Source organism: Bos grunniens, chromosome 10, assembly GCF_055505025.1.
Source record: "Bos grunniens cultivar Pamir isolate PY7600 chromosome 10, Bosgru_T2T1.0, whole genome shotgun sequence".
NCBI lineage: Eukaryota > Metazoa > Chordata > Mammalia > Artiodactyla > Bovidae > Bos > Bos grunniens.
The window spans coordinates 91715741-91743018 of record NC_141174.1 but is presented as its reverse complement, the minus strand read 5'-3'; the positions used below and the strand labels follow the sequence as shown (position 1 = coordinate 91743018).

The following is a 27278-nucleotide window of genomic DNA, read 5'->3' as shown; positions in this document are numbered from 1 at the left end:
ACACAGTGATAAAAAATACCACCACCAATGCCAGCAACAAACAACAGCTAACATTTGGCATTTTATTTTATGTGCATCGTTCTAAGCAATTTATATGAATTATTTTATCATTAGAATCCTATTGGTATATACCCTTAAAACGCCAACTTTCAAATATGGGGAAACCAAGGCACAGAACAGTTAAATGAGTAGCCCAAGATCACACACTCACGCAGTCTACTCAAGAGCCTACATTATGAACAAAGTCATACTTCCTCTCAAAGGACAGAATGGCATAAAATTAGGTGTAGAAAGACAGACCAAGCCCAGGTTATGTAGATCTTTATAGATCATGTTACAAATTTAACTGTTCATGAGTAATCAAGCACTACGGAAGAGCTCTCAGCACAGTAGTATGTGATCTAATTAATATTTAAAAGATCATTCTGGCTGCATGTGAAGAACAAATTAGAAGGCCATAATGTTTGACACCAAGGTACTCCTTGAGAATAAAACTAGAAATAACTACAATAAAACGGTTTCATTGAAAGAATATGCTGGATGGATCAAGCCAATAATACTGAGCCCCATGATCAAGGTCAACATACAGAAAGACTAAAGCCAAGACACTGCCAATGTGCCTTCTGGTGTACTGTGACAGACAAAAAAAAGAAGTAAATCACAGCCCCCTACGACATATGCTTTGGGGAAAAATTCAAACCTGAACCCGATCAAGCCTAGGTCTAGCTACTAGTTTACCAGAGATAGGAGAACAGAGGAACAAGTTAAAGAACATGACGAGGACTAATATTGCTGTTGTTGTTCAGTCACTAAGTTGTATCCGACTCTTTTGAGACCCCATGGACTATGAGGATATAGCCTGCCAGATCCTGAATGCAGAAAATTCTAGATGGCAAACAAATAAACAGCAAGAATAGGGTAGGTGCTATAATAAGAGTAAAAGAAACTCAAGAAACGTACCAACCAAATGCAGTGTGTAAACCATGCTTGGAGGCTGATACGAACAATCCAGTGGTTAAAAAAGACCGAGAAGGCAACTGTGGAGAACTGGTCACTGATTAGATGTTAAGAAAGTATTAGTGGGGTTTTTGGTATGATAAGGGTATTGTACATATTTTTAATAGTCCTATTCCTTAATGATATATATCTTAGTATTCATAGGGATAATTACATCATGTCTAGAATTTGCTTTAAAATAATGATAAGAGGGACAGGCAATATAGATGAAACAGTATGTGCCACATGTTAATAACTGTTGAAGCTGGGTGATGGATGCACTGGGGTTAATTATACAAACCTCTTTAGGTGTTTGTATGCTTAAAACTTTTCTAAATACAAAGTTTAAATTTTAAAAATGTATGAGTCTATATAAGCTCCCCAAATCCAACCAAAGTGAGGCTGTAAACTCAGGCAGAAATGACAGGCTAATGACCAAGAATAAAACCTCCAAATGTTCTGCTTTTTCCTTTAGGAATATGCAACATAAAAGCAGGTAACTATGTAACCTGTAATTCATGAGAGGTGATTAGGCAGTGCTTCCTAACACTCTCTGGGGGAGAGGGGTCCTGACAACCCCAGTAGAAGGTAAAGATGATGTACAAGGCTACTGTAGCACTAAATAGCCAATCAATTACCCTTACTCATCAAGCAACCTCCTGAGTGCAAGGCTTCGACTATGGCATCTTTTTCTATGAGGAGAGAATGTACTTCTAATGTTGCCATTCCAGTTCATGTATCAGTCCCTTTTACGTTTTCATAGGGTAAATCAGTCAATGGAGCCCCAAATCAAACATGCTGAACAACTAGTAAGCCATTACAATCTGATAATCACAACAAAATATTGTCAATTTTTCGTCACAGAACTTTCTCTAGGTTATTATAAATCCTTCATATAGTAATAGAGCTGTTACTAAAACATACACATTTATAATAATAGACAGTAAACTTTAAATGTAAGAGTTATCACTTACTGAGTGGCTATTAGTACATCAGGCCCTAGATCCTTTGTATACTTTTACTAGATCTTTTGTACACACTTTAAATCTGGATGGGGCACATACTACTTTCCATTCTGAGATGAGGAAAAGGACAGAAGTGATGTATTTAAGATCCCACAGCCAAGATGAAGATGGAGCCAGAATTCAAACCTAGATATGAGGCCAAGTCAAAGAGCCTCTAAGATTGTTAGAACGAAACAGATTCTTGTGGGTTTTCCATGGTTATCAAAATATAATATAATTACCAAATATAATCTCTGTAAGTACAATCACAGAAAACTAACCAAACTGATCACACAGACCACAGCCTTGTCTAACTCAATGCAACTATGAGCCATGCCGTGTAGGGCCACCCAAGATAGACGAGTCATGGTGGACAGTTCTGACAAAACATGGTTCACTGGAGAAGGGAATGGAAAACTACTTCAGTATTCTTGCCTTGAGAACCCCATAACCCCATGAACAGCATGAAAAGGCAAAAAGACAGAACACTGAAAGATGAACTCCCCAGGTCGGTAGGAGCCCAATATGATACTGGAGAAATCACTCCAGAGAGAATGAAGAGTCAGGGCCAAAGCAAAAACAGTACCCAGTTGTGGATGTGACTGGTGATGCAAGTGAAGTCTGAAGCTGTAAAGAGCAATACTGCATAGGAACCTGGAATGTTAGGTCCATGAATCAAGGCAAATTGGGAGTGGTCAAACAGCAGATGGCAAGAGTGAACATCAACATTTTAGGAATCAGTGAACTAAGATGGACTGAAATGGGCAAATTTAACTCAGATGACCATTATAACTACTACTGTGGGCAAGATCCTTAGAAAAAATGGAGTAGCCATCATAGTAAACAAGAGAGTCTGAAATGCACTACTTGGATGCAATCTCAAAAACAACAGAATGATCTCTGTTCGTTTCCAAGGCAAATCATTCAATATCACAGTAATCCAAGCATACACCCCCAACCAGTAATGCTGGAGAAGCTGAAGTTGAACAGTTCTATGAAGACGTACAAGACCTTCTAGAACTAACACCCAAAAAAGATGTCCTTTTCATTATAGGGGACTGGAATGCAAAAGTAAGAAGTCAAGAGATACCTGGAATAACAGGAAAATTTGGCCTTGGAGTAGAAAATGAAGCAGGTCAAAAGGCTAACAGAGTTTTGCCAAGAGATCGCACTAGTCATAGCAAACACCCACTTCCAACAACACAAGAGAAGATTCTACACGTGGACATCACCAGATGGTCAACACCGAAATCAGACTGATTATATTCTTTGTAGCCAAAGATGGAGAAGCTCTATACAGTCAGCAAAAACAGGACCAGGAACGGACTGGGGCTCAGATCATGAACCCCTTATTGCCAAATTCAGACTGAAATTGAAGAAAGTAGGGAAAACCACTAGATCATTCAGGTATGACCTAAATCAAAATCCTTTACGATTATACAGTGGAAGTGATAAACACAAGGAATTAGATCTGATAGAGCGTCTGAAGAACTATGGACAGAGGTTTGTGATAGTGTACAGGAGGCAATGATCAAGACCATACCCAAGAAAAAGAAATGCAAAAAGGCACAATGGTTGTCTGAGGAGGTCGTACAAATAGCTGAGAAAATAAGAGAAGCTAAAGACAGAAAAAAAGGAAAGATACACCCATTTGGATGTGAGTTCCAAAGACAGCAAAGAGATTTTAGAAAGTGTTCCTCAGTGATCAGTGCACAGAAACAGAGGAAAACCATAGAATGGGAAAGACTAGAGATCTCTTCAAGAAAATAAGAGCTACCAAGGGAATACTTCATGCAAAGATGGGCACAATAAAGGACAGAAAAGGTATGGACCTAACAGAAGCAGAAGATAATAAGAAGAGGTGGCAAGAATACACAGAAGACCTATACAAAAAAGATCTTCATGACCCAGATAATCACAATGGTGTGATCACTCATCTAGAGCCAGACATCCTGGAATGTGAAGTCAAGTGGGCCTTAGGAAGCATCACTACGAACAAGGCTAGTGGAGGTGATGGAATTCCAGTGGAGATATTTCAAATTCTGAAAGATGATGCTGTGAAAGTGCTACACTCAAGATGCCAGCAAATTTGGAAAACTCAGCAGTGGCCACAAGACTGGAAAAGGTCAGTTTTTATTCCAATCCCAAAGAAAGGCAATGCCAAAGAATGCTCAAACTACCGCACAATTGCACTCATCTCACACACTAGTAAAGTAATGCTCAAAATTCTCCAAGTGAGGCTTCAACAGTATGTGAACCATGAACTTCCAGATGTTCAAGCTGGATTTATAAAAGGCAGAGGAACCAGAGATCAAATTGCCAACATCCGCTGGCTCATCGAAAAAGCAAGAGAGTTCCAGAAAAACATCTACTTCTGCTTTATTGACTATGCCGAAGTCTTTGACTATGTGGATCACAACAAACTGTGGAAAATTCTGAAAGAGATGGGAATACCAGACCACCTGACCTGCCTTCTGAGAAATCTGTATGCAGGTCAAGAAGCAACAGTTAGAACTGGACATGGAACAACAGACTGGTTCCGAACTGGGAAAGGAATACGTCAAGGCTGTATATTGTCACCCTGCTGATTTAACTTCTATGCAGAGTACATCATGTGAAATGCTGGGCTGGATGAAGCACAAGCTGGAATCAAGATTGCTGGGAGAAATATCAATAACCTCAGATACGCAGATGACACCACCTTTATGGTAGAAAGCAAAAAAGAACTAAAGAGCCTCTTGACAAGAGTGAAAAAGTTGGCTTAAAACTCAACATTCAGAAAACTAAGATCATGGCATCCGTCCCATCACTTCATGCCAAATAGATGGGAAAACAATGGAAACAGTGACAGACTTTATTTTGGGGGGCTCCAAAATCACTGCAGATGGTGACTGCAGCCATGAAATTAAAAGACACTTGCTCCTTGGAAGAAAAGCTATGACCCACCTAGATAGCATATTAAAAAGCAGAGATATTACTTTGCCAACAAAGGTCCGTCTAGTCAAGGCTATGGTTTTTCCTGTGGTCACGTATGGATGTGAGAGTTGGACTGTGAAGAAGGCTGAGCGCCGAAGAATTGATGCTTTTGAACTGTGGTGTTGGAGAAGACTCTTGAGAGTCTCTTGCACTGCAAGGAGATCCAACCAGTCACTCCTAAAGGAAATCAGTCCTGAATATTCATTGGAAAGACTGATGCTGAAGCTGAAGTTCTAATACTTTGGCCACCTGATGCGAAGAACTGACTCACTGGAAAAGACCCTGATGCTGGGAAAGATTAACGACAGGAGGAGAAGGGGATAACAAAGGGTAAGATGGTTGGATGGCATCCCGGAGTTGGTGATGGACAGGGAAGCCTGGTGTGCTGCGGTCCATGGGGCTGCAAGAAGTTGGACACAAATGAACAACGGAATGAACTGAGTGCATATTTAACAGTTCGAGTACCGAGTGAACGCCAGGCATTCTGTTAAGAGCTATGGGGAATTTACAAAGAGGAACTACATATACATCCTATTCTCAGAGAGGTTTCAACTAGAAAAAAATTTTTGTTTCTAACAGAAGACAATTATGTAAGAGTGGAAAGTGACAAATGCCATCGGACAGGTAATAAAAAGTGCTAAGAGGATTCAGAAAAGAGTTTTCAAAATATGACACATGTATAGGAACTTGCTAAACAAACAAGTTTTAGGTTGGCTTATACTACGGGATGGTGTACTGGGTGGTTTATATGTCTTTCTAGAGAAAAGAACACAAGCCAAGCAATAGAAGGCTAGTTTTACCACCACCCAGCATGCCTCAGCTGCTTCACTTAAAAATAACACAGGGACTGACTGACAAGGTTACTTCTGCATCTGAAAACAAAGGGAAACAAAACATTAATTAAAAAAAAAAAAGGCAAAAAAATTCTAAGGCTCTTTCCTCTATGTACATGAGAACTCTACTTGAAAGAGGTTAATATAATACTTTAACTTACATTCAAGTTAAACCCAACATTCTAAGTTACTAAAAGAGGAAAAATGGGCCCTCTGGTGTCAAACAAGTATTTCTAGTGCATAAATGTGACACTTGTGAACTGAAATTTCACTCTACTGCCTAAAATCCTTCAGGGACCCATAATCTCTGCAGCCACATCCATGGAGGGGACATATGAAGCTCCTTAGCATAACTTGACTTGTAGCCCCTAACAGTAACTGGCGAGGGAAGGGGACTATTTGCACCTTTATACTGAGTCTCTGGGACAGCTAAAGGGTGTAGCGGAAACTTCTTGAACACAGTTTACATTAAAATAATCTCATGAGGACTGGAATTTTTGTCTATTATGTTCACTGCAATATTGCCAGCACTTGGAAGAATGCTGGCACATGGTAGATGCTCAAGAAACATTGCTTAGATGAATTAACAGACAAGGCAGCCCCTGCCTTCCTGACACTTATGGTCTAAACCAATGCTATTGTAAGAATTTAGAAACATATTTTTAGGTAATGAGCACTTCTTTTGTGTTTTTTTTGGTACTTAACTTTTCCAAAAGTTATTTAGTAATATTTGGCTTTAAAGCTTCTTGTAATTTGTGAGCATATCTAATAAAAAAGACCCAATCAGATATTTAAATATTCTTCTGTAGACCTAATAAAGATGACCAATAAGATGGCTTAACTATACAGAAGAATTTTCATTAAAAGTTTTATTTATGTATATCTTTTAGAGTTAATTATAGTAGAATAGGTGATTATTCCTGTCATATATAATATTTAAACATCAGCTTCCTTACTGAGAATTAGTATCTTCATGGTTCCATCAAAGGCTCCTCAAATCAAGATATTTCAAGATAGTCAATGAAATCAGAACATTAAGCAAATTAAGTTCTTTGGATATAAAATACAAGAGGAAGAGGGATTCAATGGATACTTTACTAGGACAGAATAAAGTACACAAACTTATCTTTGACCTTCAGTAGTGGTGGCGGTGGCTTGTGGTGGCGGTTGCTAAGTCATGTCCGGCTCTTTTGACCCCTTGGGCTGTAGACTGCAAGGCTCATTTGTCTGTGGGATTTCCCAGGCAAGAATACTGAAGTGGGTTGTCCATTTCCTTCTCCAGGGGACCTTCCTGACCCAGGGCTTGAATCCAGGTCTCCTGCATTGCAGGCAGATTCTTTACTGGCTGAGCCACCAGGGAAGCCTTTTGGTAGTACCAAAGGTTAAAAATTTTTCTCATGCTCTTTATTTATAAGCCAAAAAAAAAAATCCCCAAATTGAGTTTACTACCAGAAAGTTAAACTGTATAAAACTACAGTAATAATAAGCTGTGATTTAAGTAGTTCCTATGTGCCTGAATGTGTTAGCAACTTGCTTGTATTTGATCCTTTAACATCCACACTTTCATCCCTATGTTACAGATGAGGAAACTGAGAAACTTAAGCAACTTGCCGAAGATCACAGAGCTAAGAGGATCAATAATTTAAATGCAGCCACTGGCTGGCTGAAGAGACCTTGCTTGATTTCTAAACTGCTCCGCCTGGATTGTGCCATGCCACTCTGTATCATAGCTCGAGCTTCTGCAGCCTAAATCCATCTCTCAAGGTCAAAAAAAAAAAAAAAAACAACTTTGAAAAATGATGTAAGTCTCATCAATTTAGAGCTTGATGATGAAATTACACTTTATAGAACAAAAGATGAAGTAAAATTTCATTTCAAAGTCTCTGTTTCTTAACTGATTCTTACTACTACAAGAAAAGAAAAATGCTGTTCAATTTGCTACTTAAATTTGATGCTCAATTGTCTGCTTCTGGAGACATATTCCTCCAGCAGGAAAGTTCCCATAAAAAATGAAATGCTACCCAAGTTGTGATGATAGTAAAATCAGAACTAGTCAAGGAGTGCAGGTACTTTGAGTGACTAGAAAGAAACCAAAGCCCACCTGTCCAAAAGGACTAAAGGAATATTTACATTTATCAAGAGTCAGAAAAATAAGTTGGGAGTTGCAAAGCTGCTTCTGAAATGGTAATATTATAGACTGAGTTCTCAGTAGGAATCAGAGTAACCTTCAAGTGGTCATGACAACGAATGAACCTCTGTGACCTTCCTGATATGACAGAAGAAGAAAAAATTCACTAAAGGACCCTTCTACACTCTAGTTCACCATGAAGGCATTGGGCTGTGAAGGTAAATATTAAATGGAGTCCCAGAACTCAGGAGCGCTCCAGGACTTTTCACAGGACTAGGATGCTTCCCAGAGAAAAGACTTCAAATGTTAACAAACTGGTGGCATTCTGGCAACTTAATACTTACTAGGTTGGTTTCCTAAGATAAGAATGTTCTCTACAGAAGGAAAAGGGCCATTTAGGATGGGGAAAGGCGGCATACGAAAATACCTCTGAACAGAACACCACCAAAATCGGACACACCTCTTTTGTGCTTCCGTTTTAACAGAATGGAGGCCAGGAAAGCCCTTCTAACACACAGTTCTCTGCTCCCAGGCACAGCAGCAGCCTGGATTTAGACTGTTTTAACAGGAACACCAAAACCTGTGGCTATACCCCGATATGGGCCCTCCCAACTCCTCACTGTTCAGGGTCAGTCGTCTCTCCCATTGCTCACCTCTCTTCCCAAGGCTCCAAGCAAACTTCATCCTCTACAGATGGCCTTTCGTCATTTTCTAGAATGCACACCCATAAAGGCAGGCTCTTTGTTCACGGATGTATCTCTTACACTTACAACTGTGCCTGACTCACAGAAGCTACTTAGAATAAGTGTGTGTTAATTCATGAATCAGGGAATGAATTGATGAGATGGAGTCCCCCAGCTAAGGAGCTCCCTTCCAGTGTCCTGCCCTTTAATGTACAAACTTAACCCAATCATAACCTTCCACATATCTGTCCCTCCAGTCTACGAGGAAGGCATGCCTCCTATTTAAGGTAATGGCAACCCACTCCTGTATTCTTGCCTGGAGAATCCCATGGACGGAGAGGCCTGGTGGGCTACAGTCCACGGGGTCGCAAAGAATCGGACACGACTGAGCAACTTCACTTTTCACTTCACTTCTTCCTCCTGTGCTTCACATGGCATTTTCTGCCATGACTCTCCTCAGTCGTTATCCCTCCGTACCTTTATTTTCAAATACCCTTAGCTATGGACTCCTTTCTCAGCGTCTAAAAAGAATGCTTAGTCCCATTTTGAAAACAAAACCACAACAATTTCCTGAATGCTACAGCTTGCTGAAGCTCTACCCTATTTCAGAGAAGCTTAGTCTTAAAGGAGAAGCCTACCCTCCTAGCCTCTGCTTCCTTACCCTTCATTAGCATCACCAACCCCTGGCAATCTGGCATCCATCCCAGGCTGCTCAAACTTCTCAAGGTAAGGTCCTTTTTAAAGGACCACTACTTAGCCAATCTGATAGATACTGTTTGCCTCATTTGAAGTTTCCGTTTCCGCCACACTTGATCCTGGCTACTCATTTCTGGAAACTCCCTTTCTTGTTTTTGAGACTGTTCTCTCACGGTTTTAGCTTGATTGCTCTCTCAGCTTCTTTGCTGCCCCTTAAATGACTATTCCCCCAGAGAGGCCTAATCTGCTCTTTTCTATAAATACCCTGAATGACCTCATCCACATTCAAAGTTTCAACCAATGCTTATATATCCTAAAGATTCCCAAAAGCCTAGATCTCTTTTCCTGAATACCAGACCTGGATATTTGACTATAAAACATTCCTACGCAGATGGCAATAAATACAACAGTTTTTATGCAATTCATCATCTCACCTCACTGCAAACTTGCTTTTCTCCTGGTTCCCTACCTCAGCTAATGGCCGACCAAGCCAATCTTCCTGCCCCTCTGTATCGACAGAGTTCACTGTCAACTCCTACAGACAGCACTACTTAAATCTCTTTTAAATCGTGCCCATGTCCTTCTCTACCTTAATTCAAGCCATTATTCCTGACTAAGCTGCTGCAGTTAACTTATTACACAAATTTGAGGATCTCCAAGACCTCCATTCATTTCTCTCTCACGCATATCTCCCCAAGTCTAAAACTTCCTCCATACTGTGACCTGATTAGTTCATCTAAAACACAAGTTGGTATTAACTCTACAAACTTAACGTTGTTCCTTTGCTAACCATCGTGTAAAGCAGTGACTTCTAAGGAGGGGCGGGGGCAACAGGAATATATTATTTGCTCCTCTTTCATTTCTGTTTTTGTTTTATATGTCTATGTGGGTTCCAGAAAAACATCTACTTCTGCTTCATGGACTACACTAAAGCCTTTGACCATGTGGATCACAACAAACTGTGGAAAATTCTTAGAGATAGGAATACCAGACTGCTTAATCTGTCTTCCAAGAAACCTGTATGTGAGTCAAAAAGCAACAGTTAGAACTGGAAGACATGGAACAACTGACTGGTTCCAAATTGGGAAAGGAGAGCATCAAGGCTGTATATTGTCACCCTGCTTAATTTATATATAGAGTACATCATGCCAAATGCTAGGCTGGATGAATCACAAACTGGAATCAAGACTGCCGGGAGAAATATCAACCACCTCAGATATGCAGATGATAACACTCTAATGGCAGAAAGTGAAGAGGAACTAAAGGGCCTCTTGATGAAGGTGAACGAGGACAATGAAGCTGGTTTGAAAGTCAACATTCAAGTGTGGCACTCCCTTCTCTGTGCTCATAAACACAGCATACGTCTCTATCACAGCACTTAAGTCACAGTAATGGAACTTGTTTTTTATGTGGCTGTCTACCTATCTTTGTATTGCCAGTGCCTAGTGTGACTCATGAAACAAATGAAATTATTTAATATTTGTTACAAGTGCTCAAGAGGCACTGTGATAGGGGATAAACTGTGGCAACACCTTCGCTACCTGACACAGTTGAAAGAGTTAAGTGCTCCTCTTTGCTGAGGTTTATTTAGGCTCAAGATAAACTTTAACTGTTAAATTTTAAGATGTGCTTACTTACATTAAGCACTGAGTTTTCTGGTGTTGGTAACAGGGAGAGATTTTTAGAAAGCCAACACTTCATCACCCACCAAATTCTAATCAATTGTCAACAGTGTCAACACATTCTGAAAAATGCCTTATACAAATTCAAAAGCTAAGGCTCAGTGATTCTGGTCAAACACAGCAAATTAATTGCACATATTTATCTTGCTTTTCTGAAACTACACTAAAATGAAAGGGAAGGGGATAAACCCATAACCACAAAGAACAGAAGTGACACCAGTGGATAAGTAATTTTAATACAATTTTCAAAGAAGTAATTTGGAAGAAGGAATAGTACATGACGTGGCAAAGTCAAGGAAACTACTGAGTGAACAACTTGCTGGCCAGAATTTAGAGACAAAGGAGCTGCAGGAGAGAGTGTGAAGTATGGATCTGAAATTAGGGAACTGATTGAAAAGTTTAAGTAACAGAGCAATGAGAGTTTCCTTCCCCCTTCCCACCACCAGAGAAAATTACTTTCCCCAGTAGCAGAAAACAAGGGTGGAGCATTAAGAAAAATGCTGCAAACCCTCCCTTCATGGTTTTCAGTTTACAGTGGGTATATGCCTCCTCAGAGAAGGCAATGGCAACCCACTTCAGTACCCTTGCCTGGAGGATCCCATGGATGGAGGAGCCTGGTAGGCTGCAGTCCATGGGGTCGCAAAGAGTCAGACACGACTGAGAGACTTCACTTTCACTTTTCACTTTCCTGCATTGGAGAAGGAAATGGCAACCCACTCCAATGTTCTTGCCTGGAGAATCCCAGGGACGGGGGAGCCTTTGGGCTGCCGTCTATGGGGTCGCACAGAGTCAGACACGACTGAAGCGACTTAGCAGCAGCAGCAGCATGTGCCTCCTAGATATATAATGGTGTACACTTCGCTCTCAGAATGCCAAAAGGTATATATATTGGAAGACCGTCTTTTAGAGAAACTGAACGGTCTTCAAGAAAAGACCTACAGCCTCAGAGACTAGATTTCTACTTACTGACACCTGGAAACCACCCAAGAAGCTGGCCTGTTCACCACCTAAATGCCTAACATGAAGCCCACTGGTGACAGGACTCACTGGGTCACTGACAGCTTCTAACGGGCTTTCTAGCATCTTACTCTTAATCACACAGATGGGGATCACCAGATACTCTAGGCAAGTTTAGGATCATGAAAGAAGAAACCAAGCAAACAAAAAAGGAACCCCAAAGAAAACTTAGGGAATAGAAAACAAAAGAATCTCAAAAAAATCTACTGCCTCCTGGTGGACATTCTCTGCATAAAACTCCCCACCTTCAGTGTGCGAAGAGTTGAATAGGATGGGATGTCACTTAGGTAATTAGGTCACTAATCAGTTGACTTTCAACTAATCAAAAGGAAGGTTACCCTGAGTGGTCCTAACTTATTTAGGTGAGTCCTTTAGAAGATGATAAAGCACCGAGAGGGGCTCCTCCTGCTGGCCTTGAAGACAATGCCGCTGTGAGTTCTACTTGTTGCTGTTGCTGTTTAATCGCTAAGTTGTGTCCAACTCTCTCGGACCCCATGTACTGTAGCCCACCATGCTCCTTAGCTGCAAGGAAATGAAATCAGCCAACAACCATGTGAGCATTCAGGGAGATACTGGTCCACAGATAAGACTCTTGCCCCAGCTGCCACCTTGACTGCTGCCTCGTGAGACCCTGAGCAGAAGATCCCGTGAAGGTCCCTGGACTCCTGAGTCACAAAAGCTAAGGTAAATCAGTGTTGTTTTACAGCCACCAAAATTGTGGTAATTGTCACACAGCAATAGAAAACTAATACCATAGCATGTGGACAAACTTAAGGGTATCTAAGTAGGATAAACAGACAGAAATTACACTTCCTCCAAAAGCATAAAAAGTTCAGGAGTCAAAGCCCTGCCAGGTAGTTTCAAAAATAATACATTCAGAAATGCCAGAAAGCAGAACTCACTCTGCACAGGGCTAACTGGTAAGCATTGCCAGAGGTAATCAGGTTTAAAGACACAGAGATTAGTTTCAAGTGGATCTTTTAGCTTGTAAAAAAAAGAGAGAGATTAAAAGGTTCAACCAGAGTTTCTCCCTTTAGTTCAAAATTACAATTTCTTACAGCTTGCAAGCAAAGAACAAAAAGGTTTCAAGAATCACTGAAGCTTTTGAATGGACAAAAGTTCTTCATGTATATGCTTCATTTTTCAAATGACACTACGTAAGGTCCTTGGACCAGCAATATCAGCATCACCTAAGAATTTAATAGAGCAGCAAATTCATGGGCCCCACTTACAGACCTACTGAATCAAAAACTCAGGCTGAAGTCTAGCAGTCTGTCTTTAACAAGCCCTCTAGGTGATTCGAATGCAAGTTCAAATTGAGAACCACTAATCTAGTGTTGGAGAAGACTCTTCAGGGTCTCTTGGACTGCAAGGAGATCCAACCAGTCCATTCTAAAGGAGATCAGCCCTGGGATTTCTTTGGAAGGAATGATGCTAAAGCTGAAACTCCAGTACTTTGGCCACCTCATGCGAAGAGTTGACTCATTGGAAAAGACTGTGATGCTGGGAGGGATTGGGGGCAGGAGGAGAAGGGAACGACAGAGGATGAGATGGCTGGATGGCATCACTGACTCGATGGACATGAGTCTGAGTGAACTCCGGGAGTTGGTGGACAGGGAGGCCTGGTGTGCTGTGATTCATGGGGTCCCAAAGAGTCGGACACGACTGAATCTAGTGTTCATTTCTGCCAATGCCCTGCCATGCTCTCTGGTCTTCCTTCTTGAGTCAAGAGTTTTCAGCACAGGGTTTTGAGAACTCTGGATATGAATGCCTTCAGGCAGGACACACTCTCTTCACTTTGCCACGGTCTCCACCAGTCCTTACTGACTTCTACCTTATACATTTTCTGCTCAGCCAATGATAACATTAGAGTTTGGGACCTCGGGGGGAAAAATTCAGAAAGAATAACCATTTTAAAACTGGGTATGATATGGCCCAATGGACTTCTATGAATTCTAGGGAGTTAAACAACTTACAGCTGTCTCATGACTCAGAAATTGTACTGCAGCCTGTAAGTGACCCTTGCACTTGCAGGTCTCATGGTCCAACATTACGTTCTAGGAAACATGCTTTAAGATAACATCCCAAGCGCTCTTATTCCAGACTGAGCTTCTCAGAGAAGTAGACCCTGCCAACTTACGTGGTCTTGAGGCTCATTCGTTCAACAACTATAAAGGCAGTTAACAGGGCTCTGACTGATGGAATTTACACTTTAGAATCGACTTTGGAAATTATACAAAACACATGTAATAACACTTCAGTTCATTCATGAGAAAGACGTCAGTGTATTCAAAACAAAAGGCATTGAGCAGAGATTTGAGTACACTAAAATCAGAATATAGTTTCTTTCAGGACCATCTAAAAGGAAAACAAGATATGTTTAATTAAAACTCATTGTCAACTAAGATACTAAGCCTACATTAGACTCTTTTCCTTTTTTAAAAAAACTGAGGTGGAGAAGGAAATGGCAACCCACTCCAGTATTCTTGCCTGGAGAATCCCATGGACAGAGGAGCTTGGTGGGCTACAGTCCACGGGTCGCAAAGAGTCGGACACGACTGAGCGACTTCACTTTAAAAAAAACAAACAAACAAAAAAAAAAAAACTGAGGGGTTAGAAACCCCACTCTAAATGAGTCTTGGGCTTTCCTGGTGGCTCAGTGGTAAAGAATCCACTTATCCTCAATGGTAAGTAACCACTGCACCATCTTTGAAAACACTTTTCAGGCTAGCTTCCTACCACATGAATAGCCTATAGTTTACCCACAGATCATATACTAAATACCCCCAATATACTAACATGCCACCAAGTAAAACTAAGTAGCAATATTACCATAATGTCTTACTTCCCTCACATTAACACAGGCATAGCAATAAATATCAATTCAGCATTAATAAAATACTAAATGAAAGCAACAATGAAAATAGACAACTAAAATCCCATATGTTATCAGTTGAGTAAGGAAAAAGACAGCCCACAAAATCTAGAACCATTTTTTTTCAATCAACAGAACCTCAAGAAAGATAAAAGGGTGATTTGGGAGTCTTCCCATTCAGCTGAATGTATACAGATCCCTGATTCTGTAAACATCAAAGGAGCTGGCAGGGTGATTAAGCAAAGCAAAACACATGAATTTTAATGTTAAAACCCATGTGACAGAGATTCATACCTACAGAGTAAGACAGAAAATGGCAGTTTTAAAAGATAAGCAAAAGGGAAGCACAGAAAGGTAAAGGGATAGGCTAAGTGTTAGTTGCTCAGTCGTGTCCAACCCTTTATGACCCCATGCACTGTAGCCCGAGGGGCTCCTCTGTCCATGGAATTCTCCAGGCAAGAATACTGGAGTGGGTTGCCATGTCCCACTCTAAGGGATCTTCCCAATCCAGGGATCAAACTTGGGTATCCTGCTTTGCCGGCAGATTCTTTACTGAGCCACCAGGGAAACGCAAAGGGATAGGCTAGGCTCACTTGAATATTATTATACAGTTGGTTCAAATTAATAGTCCTAAGCTTAGTCATGTATAGATTTACCTTCCACGAAGGAACACGGACAGAAATTTTCTAATGTGAGTACTTTAAGCTCTTTGATAGTCAAATCCACTTAAGATAACTTCCCAGAGACCTTTATTAAGAGCCTAATGAGGGAAGCTGAAAGCAACTAGGGCAGAGAATTCCAACTCACAAAAAAGCCTTATTCAGAATAACAGTTCTAGATCTCTTAAATGAAACAGAAAGAAGGAAACACAACTTAAGACTGAGGCATGCTTAGAACTAAAGATGAAAGGGTCCAACAATTTACCATGGAAATTTATTAAAAAATAACTGGTACATCCAACTTATCCCCACCTGCTAGGAATCAGGATTTTCTGTACACTAAAAGTGGGGTCTAATTCCCCAGAACCTCTCAACTTACACTGTACATGTGTGCTTTGCTATGATCTAGGTGCTTAGGACAGAGAAGGCAATGGCACCCACTCCAGTACTCTTGCCTGGAAAATCCCATGGATGGAAGACCCTGGTAGGTTGCAGTCCATGGGGTCGCTAAGAGTTGGACATGACTGAGCGACTTCACTTTCACATTTCACTTTCATGCATTCAAGAAGGAAATGGCAACCCACTCCAGTGTTCTTGCCTGGAAAATCCCAGGGACAGGGGAGCCTGGTGGGCTGCCGTCTACGGGGTTGCACAGAGTCGGACACGACGGAAGCGACTTAGCAGCAGCAGCAGGTGGTTAGGAAATGCAATGCACAGTATCCAGAGAGACATGAACTTGGGCTACGGCTATCACGGCCCTCCTACTAAAGACAGGGACAAATGAGGAGCAAGTCCTGCAGATGGGATGGCAGTCAGAGCATCCTCTCCTCAGCCCTCTGGACCCTGCGGCACGTGACCACGTGCATCTGGACGTGCATTAGACATGACATAACAAACACGACTTAACCTCACAAAGGAGCAAAAGCTGCTTTGATAGCTGTTTAATTTCTGTCTAACTCTTGTTCAGTAATTTTTTAAAAAGTCCTCGGTTCTTAAAACTGCTCTGCCTTGAGGAACTGGTGCCAACTCTTTTCAAAGGTAACATGCAAAAGCTTCATGTTTTATGAAAGCACATTAAAAGAAAATGTCCAAAAAGCAAAGCGATTTTTTTAAAGCTAATATTAGGTGTTAAAGGATTAAAGCGATTTTTCAAAAGTGAGAGAAAGTGCAAAAGTAAACTGTACTATGAAGAGAAAGCATTGAGTAGACTGCTAATTTTTCGGATTTTAGAATTTTATCTTCCGATACAAAACAGAAAACTGACTTTTTGCCATCTGCCAGTAGCTTACCGTTAAAGAGAAAAGATAGTTATGTGTAAATGAAATCCAGATCCCAAGTCAAACGTTTGTTTTACATATTTGAAATTTTTTTAGCTACACCAAAGCCATATTGGGCTCACAATTAGTCACTGGGGAGAAGAAACCTCACAAGAAAGAATACTTTGTTTTTTTTTCTCTTTGCAAGGTCATGAAAAAGCAATTCAGTTTTGTGCCTGTAAAAGTAATTATTAATTATACTTGTCCCTGTAAAATTAATTCTAAATTATACCTACCAGGGAAATGAGATTTTTAAAAACCTTTAAAAAGAAAAAAAAAAAAAGAAATCAATAAAAAATACAAGTGAAGGGTAATGACAAATCACACAATAAAATATAACACATACACATGATTAATTTCAATCTCTTCCCTAGAAAATACTGCTTAAAACAAGCAGCACCAATTCTCATCAATTTCATCTTTTTTATCAGACATTTTATTAGGGAGCACAGAAATGACCAATAGTGTTAGACTTACAATGAAGAAAGGAAAATCAACTGCAATTAAGAACACAAGTTCACTGATAAATGTCTCTTTTAACAGTGATAATGGATGTCCTAATTTTATAGTATAGAGACAGATGTTGTAAAAATTAACATTTTAACCTCAAAGACTCAGTCTTATATGATTGTATTTATATGTTAAAGACCACCGAATGATTAGCCTTTAAAATGTTAATAGCGCCACCCGTGTGCTCCCAGTCTCGGGCAGAGTCGGGGTGGGGGGTGCCTTCAGGGCCGGTGTTTGCCCTTTGCAGCCGGGGAGGAGACAGACGCTGTTTCTTTTTGAAAAGCACCCAGTCGCAGGCCTGAGGTGGCAGCACCTCAGGGTGGCCGAGGGCTGGGGTCCGCTTGGCCTGGGGGCCCTGCTGGTCCCTTCCTTGGAGTCTGGACCTGGGAGGCTCCCGACTGTTAAAAGCGCCACCCGTGTGCTCTACTTGAAACGCCCATTAAGTAAGGTTCAGAAACTTCATCTCAATTCTCATAGATGGGCTAAAATGAATATAAATACTGCCTTGCCACATGGATTCTTTTGAAATGAAGGTACTTAATGAGCATGAAACCTTACATCATCTTAAAAAGTACTCAACTTTTCGAACCTCAACAGAGAAGCACTTTGGATTTCCAGGGAAATCTCAATCATTCCACAAACACAATGAATCTTGTGTACTACAGGGCCACTTTCCTGTGTGAGCCACGGGTCATTACAAATGTGCAGCACAGCCAGGAACTGCACAGTTCACTCAACTAAACAGAGCCCGAGAAATAAAGCTATCGAAAATGTCTTATATTCAGTCGTTTAAAAATTACATCAAGAAACACTTAAATATTTGGAACTCACTTTCCCTACTCTTCCATCCAGTGCGTCTGATTAATCAAAAATGACAAAACACCATGGATTAACTACAAATAAATATTTCAACTAAACATCATAGGTTTGGAAAATCAAACCCACGGCAATAGCAATGCTGGACCTTTTGAGACTCAACCACCTTTTCATCTGAAACATTTAATCACTTAAAACTAAACTCGGTGTACAACTATGTACAAAGCCACTTTTGTCCATCCCTTAACTGCCATGAACAACGCTCCAGGTAATTATCCTGAATGCGCTTTCACGATTCTCCAAAACCCTAAAAAGAAGTCACACTAGTCAGATTTATAGAGTGCCTTCACTTCAAAATTATTAAATACACTATTGTACTGAATCAAAATGAAGAGATTCCCCTAAACACACTCTTTATACATTTACATTTTGAAAGGGATTTTTTTAGTGTATACACTTACTTGTCCATGATAGGTTTGCAAGTTGGTTGTGAAAGTTTAGTAATTCTAGAGTCAAGGGAAAAAAAGAAAATTACAAGTGAAAGACATAAAAGAGGATCAATAAGGATATTTTTTAAAAAGGATTAATGGCTATATAATGTAATTAATCAAAAATGAGACACCTTGTTGGGCGTTTTTTGGGGGGGTGATGTTTGTGATTCCTTGTTTTTTAACTGAAGCACAGTTGATTTCCAGCGTTTTGTTAGTTTCAGGTGTACAGCAAAACATCAAGACAAACCCCAGCGGAGGGATGTGCTACCAAGACATGTGGCCGTAAGCGTGCAAAGGTTAAAGACCAAGAGAGTCAAAGGAAGACTTTCCATTCAACGGGCTTGAGGAGGGAAGGCAGGGTCCCTGTTGTTTATTAATTACATAACCACATCCTAACATGCCACCCAATCAATAGTCTCTCACTAGTGTCTGACTCTTTGTGACTCCATGGACTGTAACCTGCCAGGCTCCTCTGTCCATGGGATTCTCCAGACAAGAATATTCGAGTAGGCTGCCATTTTCCTCTCTAGGCTCTCCCGCATTGCAGGCAGACTCTTTACCATCTGAGCCACCAGGAAATTCCTCAAAAAAGAAAACACCAAATACATCATCTTCCACTTTCATTCTGTCTCCCAAATGATCCCAGCTCTAACATTTGCTCCCCTCAAAAGTCAATTTCCACAAATATGTAAAGTAACCAAGCTTGGCTTGCTGATACCCTCTCACTAACAGCTTCGTGCAAGTGCTCAAGTACCATTATCTTGATACTCCTACCCTCAGCTTTGTACTCTGCTGAAAATGTAACTATTGAGAAAGTTTTTGCTTTCATTTTAAAACTCTAGGATCTAGTTTTTGACAAGACATTATATATCTTATTTATAAGTAATAATGTCCTACATTTTGGAATGATAACACAATTTGCTATGCCATACAGAGATCATGTTACCTGTCAGCTGAGAGTGGATGTGCTAACCAGCCCATCACCACAAACCTAGAAAATAAAATTTCTCTTCCTCCTTCAAATCTTGGGGTGGGGCGAAGTGGGGTGGGGGAGGGCGGTGCTCAGATAAGCATCATCAACCCCAATACTGAAGGAAAGAGAAGCTGGGAAGCAGGGAGCAAACTGCAGAAGCAAAGTTAAGCAGATGGTAGGATTGGAGGTGGAACAGACTGACATTTTTTCCACTGCCTGGAAGTGAGTAAATGTCTGTGGGCCCTGGAGGAAAGCCCTGAGGGTCCACGGCTGTTATCTGTGCCTGCATCATTAGGCCAAGGGAAAAGGGGATGGAGCCACAAGAATGAAAGGAAGTAGGAACAAAAAGGAGCCAGTTAAAAGTCCTCACTATGCAGAACAGGTGGTTAGAGATTAGGGTAAAAGAAACAGCAAGAGTGGTCTCGTTCATGCATAACACGCTACCTGGAAAAACCCCGAAAACAGAAAAGGAGTTCTTTCAAATTTCAATCAAGAGTGAGGGCTCCATTACTCCATTAATATATTAAAAGATAAACCTATTCTCATGGAAGTTCTCATTACAAGAAAAACAGGCTTTAACAATATGACGGGATGGATGTTAGCTGGATCTATGGTCATTTCACAGACACAGGCTCCCACATGCTCACGGTTACGCTGTACATCTTACGATAATACAATGTTGTCAATTATACTGCAATAAAACTGGGGGGGGAGGGAAACCCATTCTCAAAACATGCAAACTCTTCTACTCTTCTTATAGTGGATAGCCTCCCAGTAGGTCGATACATGTAAAATTACAATTCTGTTTAATCACAAGTCAAATAACTTTTTAGCATACAAGGCAAATCTTACCAGCAACTCCATGTACCCTTTAATTTACTTCTTGGGGAATTCCAAAACATTCTCCTTATCTCCATGCAATGTGTATGCCAGCAAGAAAGCCCTTTTTAAACTCCCAAATTCACTATTCCATGGCCCTTCTGAGTGTGTGGCTCTGCTGGGAACATACCGTGCTGCTTCCTGCATTTTGACCTCTGCACATAAAATTCACTGCTCCTTAAAAAAAATAGTCCTACTCAGACAACCACACACCACCCAACACCATCCCGCCTCTCCTAACACCCTGGAATTTTCCAGGCCTGGCTGGCTATGCACTTCCCCTACCAAGTCATGCTTCACTGTCCAGCTTTGGTGTTTTCACAGGATGCAATGTACAAAGCCAAAATGTAAATATTTAAAACTGTTTTCTCAACCTACTTCCCTGACCCTTCACATAACTATTTTTCTTAAAACACTCCAGTGGTTCCCAGAGCTAAGAGCAGTGTTTTTCAAAATACCATTGCTAGTCCTGGGATGTTGGCTCAATTTATTGCGTTTCAACCATTGCGCTTTCTTAGAAATAGAATAGAAAATACCAGAGTGCATCACACAAAGGGTGTTTTTTCATGATATTTTATCATTTACATATGTGTGGACTAGGTTGTAAGGTGAAAATGTATATCTTACTATAACGGGTCACTGTTCAAAAGAGCTTGAAACAGACCAACTTTTGTTTGGTCCACAAGGCCTAACCTGAGCCCTGTGTAAGACTCTGGGCCTGTCTCTTGCTGTACCCCATAAAGCCAAGTTCACCACGTCAAATTATTTTGCAGTTCCTTGTCTTAATTCCTGGACACTCAGAGGCAAGTCTGGGTCAGTCCCTTGTGGGGTCACTGCTTCCTTCTCCTGGGTCCTGGTGTGCACAAGGTTTTATTTGTGACCTGCAAGAGTCTGTTTGACTCTTGAAAGTCCGTTTGAGCCATGAAATTAAAAGACGCTTGCTTCTTGGAAGAAAAGCTATGACTAAACTAGACAGTATATTAAAAAGCAGAGACATTACGTTGTCAACAAAGGCCCGTCTAGTCAAAGCTATGGTTTTTCCAAAAGTCATATACGGATGTGAGAGTTGGACTATAAAGAAAGCTGATCGCCGAAGAATTGATGCTTTTGAACTGTGGTGTTGGAAAAGACTTTTGAGAGCCCCTTGGACAGCGAGGAGATCCAACCAGTCCATCCTAAAGGAAATCAGTCCTGAATATTAATTGGAAGAACTAATGCTGAAGCTGAAACTCCAATGCTTTGGCCACCTGATGCGAAGAACTGACTCATTGGAAAAGACTCTGACGCTGGGAAAGACTGAAGGAGGGAGGAGAAGGGGACGACAGAGGATGAGATGGTTGGATGGCATCACTGACTCAATGGACATGAGTTTGAGCAAACTCTGGAAGTTGGTGATGGACAGGGAAGCCTGGCGTTGCAGTCCACAGGCTTGCAAAGAGTCGGACACGACTGAGTGACTGAACTGAACTGTCTTAATGCTGTCAACCACACCGTTCCCTCTGCCTTGAAGGCTATTTGTCTACAAGGCTCACCTGTACCCAGTTTTCATTATTTAATATGGATTACCTCCTCTATAAAAGCTTTTTTATGCTTCCCTCAGCAGTTAATGCCACACACACACTTACTTTGTATCTCTATGATATCTACGATTCAGTCCTCTAGACATTCCACTGTACTTATTAATTTTAGGCTTGACCGTTGACCCAACTTCTAAACAATAAACTCCATCCATCTAGTCAAGGCTATGGTTTTTCCAGTGGTCATGTATGGATGTGAGAGTTGGACTGTGAAGAAACTTGAGCGCCGAAGAATTGATGCTTTTGAACTGTGGTGTTGAAGACTCTTGAGAGTCCCTTGGACTGCAAGGAGATCCAACCATTCTAAAGGAGATCAGCCCTGGGTGTTCTTTGGAAGGAATGATGCTAAAGCTGAAATTCCGGTACTTTGGCCACCTCATGCGAAGAGTTGACTCACTGGAAAAGACTGATGCTGGGAGGGATTGGGGGCAGGAGGAGAAGGGGACGACAGAGGATGAGATGGCTGGATGGCATCACCGACTTGATGGACGTGAGTTTGAGTGAACTCCGGGAGTTAGTGATGGACAGGGAGGCCTGGCGTGCGGTGATTCATGGGATCACAAAGAGTCAGACACGACTGAGCGACTGAACTGAACTGAACTGAAAGGAAGGGGCACATTTTACTAGTCTATGTATCAGCAGCACTGAGCTGCTCCATATGGCACACGATAGAGGTTCAAAACAGGTAAAATGAACAAATAATTAAGACTTCCATCTAACTTCTCTGACGTTAGAAATGTCTGAGTGGTTGCCCTTGCAACAATGCCCATTCAGATTGCAGTGCTGGATCGAGACTTCTGCATCTTAGCTACAGTTCCCGGAGAGCAGCACCTAGTAGCCTGAGACAGAAAGAGATGTCCGCTTCGCTCCCGGTAAAGAAGGTTCAGATTACAATGTGGCAGCACCCACTTCCATGTTTCAGGAAGTTATCTGGGGAAGGCAGAGCAGAGGGTTTCTCCAGGCGTCCACCCACAGATGAGTTAAGTCAGAAACAGTATTATCAACCTTATTGGCACGGAAAAAAATCACATTTTAAAAATAACTCACTCTTAATAAGACAGGGGAGGGGATTTTCCCTTGTTGAGGTCAATAAGCTGGCAATATGAGCTACGCAAAACAAAAGGTAGCATGAAATACCTCATCGAAATTGTATGATCTCTGTTGCCTACTCTAATCATTCCAAAATAGCTCCTGACTCACTGCTCTATTTAGGAGATACTACATGGAGGACTGGGGGTCATACCTAATAGGGACTCCTCGCTGGGGCTTGGAAGCTTTACCTAGACTTTACCTAACATACACGCTTTCATTGTTGGGGGTTCTGATACACCTGTTTCACAAACCAATCCTTCAACTGTCTTAACTGTAATAAAACAGTTCAGGCAGCATCCAAGACACTTTGACAGATTCTGCCAACTGTCAGTTTCAGCTGTTCTTTTCCATTTCCACCATAGTTCATAAACTCCTATTACAAGAGCCTTAATTTGTTTTTCTGCCTGAACTAATCACTCATTTTCTTTAAAAAAATTGTTCCTTTTGTTTCAGTTTTGCCCCTAGACTCGCAATTATATCCAAAATTAAGGCAAACGTAAACTTCTATTAGACCTAACATTAGTCAATAAATATATTCATAAAATGTGAAACTCTTCATCCACAGTATTAAAGTTTTAGATACCAGAGTAAGTACTTTAGGATTGCCTAGGTAAAACTTTAAAGGCCATTTAAAGCTCTGTTTCCTTTTGGTTTAAGTAGGTGCAGGAGGCTATGCTTATTCCATACTTACTAGGTACAAACACCGACCAAGTGTGGAAACTTCCACAAATGCCTTTCTCGACAACTCAGATGAAACAAGTCACTGTTAATGAGAAAGCCATAGCCCCAGATACAGACTTGCAGAAAAATTATGCCATAAATATTTGTTCTTTTGCCTCTCCAGTCAACTTTTAAGAATTTATTAAGGACAAATAAGCTAGTTTATAAATATATTTTATTACACTTTAGTATGTTAAGTGTGTGGGACTTATTTTCATGCTTTAAAGACCAGTGTTCTTTGTATTAAGTTCCTCTCAAGCTTCTCTTAGTAAAACCATGGACTTAGTAAAATCATGGAGCTTAAAGGTTGTGGAAAACTGATTTTCTTTCACGATGCTACCACTCCACAGCCTACAGAGAACTCAGCCTTCAGCATGAAAAACTGCCACTTGATTTTTCTTCTCTGACACATTTTAAACAGAAGGGCTGCAGACTCTCAAGGGAAGCCATATTTCAAAGATTCTGAACAGTAGTATTTTTCAGTATTTTCTCTTATTAAAATTGGTACAATTCATCCAAAACATTTTTCAAATGTCATTATTTTCCAGCTTACATGCTTAACAACTGCTTAGAGAAAGCAATCTCTCCATCTGAGAGATTTGCTTTAAGAAACAAACCAGCAATTACAAAAACAGAGGAGAAAGAAATAATTCATTTTTACAGACTGGGAAAAAAATGTAAAACTCACCTAAGACTTTCATTTTACAGATAAAAAAACAAGAGTCCACAAAGGTCAAGCAATCTGCCTCAGATCACCAAGCTACTAATAGCAGCACTAGAAATAGAATGAGGTATTTTAATTGCTCTTCGTATCCCAAATCATGCAAGTTATATATATTCTCATCACTTTGTCATTGAAATTTTACAAACAAGTATTGCTCTTTCTCATCAATTCCTGATGAAGGATTCCTACCACACATATTCTTAACACTTTCAAACTTATTCAAGTTAATAAACTTCAAGTTTTAACTCCAACAAAAAGGGCAGTACTATTAAAAACTTTCCTCTGAACATTTTAAGAACGAAACTTTAGATATGCACACCCCTAAACTCTCAGTGCATTTCCATGTCTATCTTTTCAATCTCTGTCCTTTAACTACACTTCAGACGTCTTTATTCAACCATTAAAAAAAAGAAAGAAAATTCTGGAAGTTCCTCTTTGACAAAAAGCATTGGAAAAAAAAATCTATCAATGAAACAAACCAGATCATTACTCCATTAATATATTACAGATATCTGGCTTAAATTAGGGAATATCACAAGCATTTTATCAAGTTATTGCGTAAAGAGTTAATAAAAGGCTGAAAAAATGCACTCTTGTTTGACTTTGGATCTGAAAGAAGGTGCAGACCTGACACTGTTCACACAAACTGAACAGCTGATCCTAAAAGCCAAAAAACAGAGAAAGTGAACAAGTTCTTTCAACAAAAAGCTGTTTCCTATTCAGGCTCTGACGTCCAACTAAGTGCAGGGCACTGTGGAGTCCTTCTAAGACTCTCAGATTTTCATTTTAATGCCCCCAGTAAATCAATTCTATAGATTTTTGCTTTGGCTACTCAAGGGCAAAACAGAGGGCACAGTGAGAACAACAATTTACCCTGGATCCTTTTCAAGGACTAGACTCTAACCTACCCATTACTTTATAATCGTCCTTTGTGCCCCTGATTATTCTCAAAGTACTGAGAGAATGCGGGGCTTCTCTTTAAAGACACCGGCAACAAAACCTAAGACGACACGACTTTGTATTACAAACTGCTGCGGCACTTCGACCAGGAAAGCGCAGAACGTGTGGTCTTCTTAAATATCAGTCATAAAACTATATTCTGGTTACAGTAATAGACGTATGTTCCTTAATTACGGCCTCTGGTGTCACGCTACAAAAACAACTTTTTAAAAGGCTAACACACCTATATTTTTAAACTACAACTAGCTTAGCAAGGTGGCAAATATGTTTGAAAAACTAAAACAAAGACAATTCACCACCACCGCTCAATAACACACAAACATAAACAGACTCCAAGGGGGTTAAGCACAAAAATCCTTACCCCATTTTGCCCAATGAAAACTTGCTTGTAAGTTCCTGCTCTTATGCTACGGAATAACTTCCAAATGAATTTCTCCGTCTGTTGTTTCGCAGTTGCTTTTCCACCCCCGAGATCCTTTTCTGGAGGTATTTCAATGTAGCTGAAAATTCAGTTAGTTCCCTTAGGTAAAATTATTTCTCTCTGGGAAATACCAAAACGTTCGAACAGAGGTGGCATTTGCTTATTAGAGTTAAAATGCTGCGCGGAGGAAACAGCGGTGAACTTTATTCCACAAAACGAATCTACGTGTCGGAAAACGCAGAATCCAGCTTCACGGAGTCCTGTAAAACATGAGCTTGGTGGTAATTTCGCTCATGTCCTCCTCCACACTCAGGGAGAGCCCAGGTAACTCGGCCTTTTCGGTGCTACTAAGGCTGCGGGTTCAAATTTCTCCACCACACCAGGTTCCTGGGGGTGGAGCGTGCAACCCAATGCGACGTGCACTTGAGAGATCCCTACGAGAAAATAATCCTAAAAGCAGCAATGCCACTGCTTCCCTGCGCTGACATTAGAAAAAAGCTATGTAGAAAAACCTCTTCGACGTGCAAACCCGGCAGCTCGCGACGCGCTCGGCACTCCACATTGGAATCTGTCTTTAATTTTTTTCCCCTTCCTAAGACTGGGAGCAGAGAGGAGGCGGGGAGAAGGAAGAAAAGGCTGGACAGGATCGATTCACTCTCCCGAGGAGAACACACGGAGCCATTTCCAGGCTGGCAGCAGGCTGGGGGCGCAGCGCACCCGGGGAGCAGCGGGAGGGGGCCCGATCCCACCCCCCTCAGCCCCTGCCCGCCCCCCGCCGCCGAGCACAATGGAGCCTGGCTCCCACCCGGCCCTTCATTCGCGGCTGTCCCTTGTCCCTCCGTTCCTCGGAGCGCTGCAGGTCCGAGCTCCGGCGGCGGCGAATGAATGAATCAGAGAAGCCAAGCCCCACGCTGCCCCCGGCACGCTGTTCCCCCAGCTCGCGGGCGGGCCGAGCAGCCGCGGAGCACGGGGCTGACGGGTCGACCGGCGCCCGCCCGAGCCGAGGCGGGAGGCTGGTCCCGCGCCGGGGTCTGGGGACAGGGGCTCGACGCCGCGAAAGAGCCGCGGCTCCAGCGCCCCACCCCTGCTCCTCTCCGCTCCCGCTCCGCGCCGCTGCCACACGCCGCCTCACAGTGCCCGGGCCCCGCCGCTGCCTCCTCACACTCCCATCACCACCCGCCTCCGCCGGACTCCAGCTCCCGCTCGGCGGAGCAGCGCTGGCCCGGCGGCCCGCAGCCCGCCGCCGCCTC

The 27278-nt window shown here is 41.5% G+C and overlaps 1 protein-coding gene across 8 annotated transcripts in view; it reads right to left on the bottom strand.

The window, feature by feature from the left end:
• The window catches only part of HOMER1 (homer scaffold protein 1), a 133806-nt gene extending 107467 nt beyond the window's left edge, over positions 1-26339 (bottom strand). For 4 of the 8 annotated variants that reach the window (XM_086323103.1, XM_086323107.1, XM_086323106.1 and 1 more), the window contains exon 1: positions 25969-26339. In XM_086323103.1, coding sequence (XP_086179229.1) covers positions 25969-25973 — 5 coding nt within the window. In that variant the 5' untranslated portion in view covers positions 25974-26339. Of the gene's footprint in view, positions 1-17101; positions 17126-18652; positions 18693-20507; positions 20693-25968 lie in introns of those variants that run through there. The other 4 variants (XM_086323105.1, XM_086323102.1, XM_086323104.1 and 1 more) reach the window with 4 other exon arrangements.
• Positions 26340-27278: the final 939 nt, after the last annotated feature.